The sequence below is a fragment of the Triticum dicoccoides genome, chromosome 5A, assembly GCF_002162155.2.
Source record: "Triticum dicoccoides isolate Atlit2015 ecotype Zavitan chromosome 5A, WEW_v2.0, whole genome shotgun sequence".
NCBI classification, from domain to species: Eukaryota; Viridiplantae; Streptophyta; class Magnoliopsida; order Poales; family Poaceae; genus Triticum; species Triticum dicoccoides.
The window spans coordinates 565,199,130-565,201,552 of NC_041388.1; the positions used below are offsets into that span (position 1 = coordinate 565,199,130).

General features: G+C 49.5%; 1 protein-coding gene across 1 annotated transcript; it reads left to right on the forward strand.

Moving 5' to 3' along the window:
• The first annotated feature begins 274 nt into the window (after positions 1 to 274).
• On the forward strand, positions 275 to 1,702 carry LOC119302851 (chlorophyllase-2-like). Its single transcript, XM_037579890.1, has 2 exons — positions 275 to 569; positions 708 to 1,702. Exons 1-2 carry the CDS (start codon positions 336 to 338, stop codon positions 1,443 to 1,445), a joined length of 972 nt encoding a protein of 323 aa, XP_037435787.1. The 5' UTR covers positions 275 to 335; the 3' UTR covers positions 1,446 to 1,702.
• Positions 1,703 to 2,423: the final 721 nt, after the last annotated feature.

The window sequence follows — 2,423 nt, forward strand, 5'->3', positions numbered from 1 at the left end:
TCTCCATCTACACGTACGTCGGCAATGGCCGCTAGCCGTGCATGCCTCACGACTTGCTTTGTCGATCACTACGGACTAGTACTAGTACAAGAACCAATAATCCTACATCCACGCCAGCATGCAGCGCGAAACAAAAGGCTGCAATTTCTTGTGGAAAAAAAATGTGTGCCTCACGTACGATTGCACGACCCTTTGATCCGCAACCACAAGCACATCATCTCCTGCGCCCAGCCTCGTGTATAAAAACATCGACATCTTCCTGCACCAAGCAATGCAAGCTCTCATCTCCATCTCCGCGCTGCTTCCGCTCTAGCTTCTAGCTAGCTAAGTAAGATATGGCTGCAATGGCGACGACGGTGTTCCAGGCGGGGCCAATGGAGGTGGATGTGAAGCACGTGGACAAGAGTATGATCCCGAACCTGGCCAGGCCGTTGATGGTGGTGGCGCCCAAGGAGACCGGCGCGTACCCCGTCATCGTCTTCCTGCACGGCTGGAACATGCTCAACAGCTGGTACGAGCAGCTCCTCACACACGTCGCCTCCCATGGTTTCATCGCCGTCGCACCACAGGTCTCTCATCTCCTGCTCATTAATAATTACTCCTTCTTTAAGAAAATATCAGTCTATATATCAGTCTATATAGAGGGAGTAAATATCAGTCTATATATCATCATCTGACTAACTACTACTAGCTTGCAATGGCAACAGCTCTACTGGATGGTGTCCGAGCCCGATGCGGACGACATAGACGCCACAAAGCGAATCACCAACTGGCTTGCAGATCATGACAAGGGGCTCGCCCACGTCCTCAAGGACGTGCTCAAACTTGAGCATGTCGAGCCTGACCTGTCCAAGCTGGCCCTAGCCGGCCATAGCCGAGGCGGCCAGACGGCCTTCGCCGTCGCCCTGGGACTAGGGGACGCCAAGACCAAGCTGGAGCTCAAGTTCTCCGCCCTCATCGGCGTCGACCCCGTGGCCGGGGTTTCGAGAGCCCAACAGTTGGAGCCCAAGGTGCTCACTTTTGAACCTGACTGTCTCGACGTGGGGATGCCGGTGCTGGTCATGGGGACTGGGCTGGGTCCCAAGCACATCGGCGGATTTCCATGCGCCCCGGTGGGCGTGAACCACGCCGAATTCTACAAGGAGTGCGCGCCGCCTCGCTACCACCTCGTGGTCAAGGACTACGGGCATCTCGACATGCTGGATGACAATGTGCCCTATATCATCAACAACTGCATGTGCATGAGGAACCAACACGACACCAAAGATCTTGCTAGGAGGACCATGGGAGGAGCCATGGTTGCCTTCCTCAGGGCTAAATTGCGAATCGATGTTCGTGATCTCATCGCCATATATCATAATCCTGAGATCGCGCCAGCCGTCCTGGACCAAGTTGATGAGTTTCTTCCTTGCTTCGTTGGACGGCCAAATCCGTCGTCTGTGTGAGAGTTATATTACGTGCCTATGCCTATCTATTACTCCTAAATAAGGTGTGTTGGTGCATGGCCTTGTCATGGCTCATGACTACTATAGCACGTCCAGTCTTCCTAATTACTAAATAATAAGCACTAATGTCATGTGTGCATGTATCTATGTAGAATATATATGTGTTGTGTGCTATTTATCAATCCTTAAATGATGTTCATGTACCCTCAAAACAAAATGTATTTATTTTGTTGTGAAGTTTCCTACTTTATTTTCTCATACTATAACTTGGAACTAATTTGAGAGAAGTGCATATTACAAACACAAAGTACCACCAAAGTGTAATATACTGATACGTCTCCATCGTATTTACTTTTCCAAACTCTTTTGCCCTTATTTTGGACTCTAATCTGCATGATTTGAATGGAATTAATCCGGACTGACACTGTTTTCAGCAGAATTGCCATGGTATTATTTTTGTGCAGAAATAAAAGTTCTCGGAATGACCTAAAACTTCACGGAGATCAAGTACTTTATGCGGAAGCGTACAAACTTACAGATACTTGGCGATATCTCCTGCGTACTCGATGCAGCCCATGTGTAGCCCAGGGCTGCACCTTTGCGTCTCCAGTGGCGAGGAGATGTTGGGGAAGAAGCAGCACGGCGACGAGGATGGCAGCAGGTTTGCCGCAGGCACAGCTCTGCGGTGGCCGGTGGTGGAGATGGCCTTCACATACCTCAGCACATATTCAGGATCGGCTGTTAGGTGGGTTTAGATCGTGGTTCTGTTTTTCATAATGAAAACCCCCTTTTCCTTATATATATGTGTGTGTGCTGGGTACATGGGACCAAAATCAAACATGTGGATGTGTGGTGTGCTTTCGATCATTGCACACCTGGGGTCAAAAGGCTCCCCCTTTTCTCTCACGGTTTGTTTCAACCGTAGATCAGTTCCAACAAATTTGCCCTACATTATCAACAACTGCATGTGCATGAGGA

Coding starts and splice junctions, on each gene's coding strand:
- LOC119302851 (XM_037579890.1), top strand. CDS start 336: ATGGCTGCAATGGCGACGACGGTGTTCCAGGCGGGGCCAATGGAGGTG. Junction 570..707: donor TCATCGCCGTCGCACCACAG/GTCTCTCATCTC, acceptor CAATGGCAACAG/CTCTACTGGATGGTGTCCGA.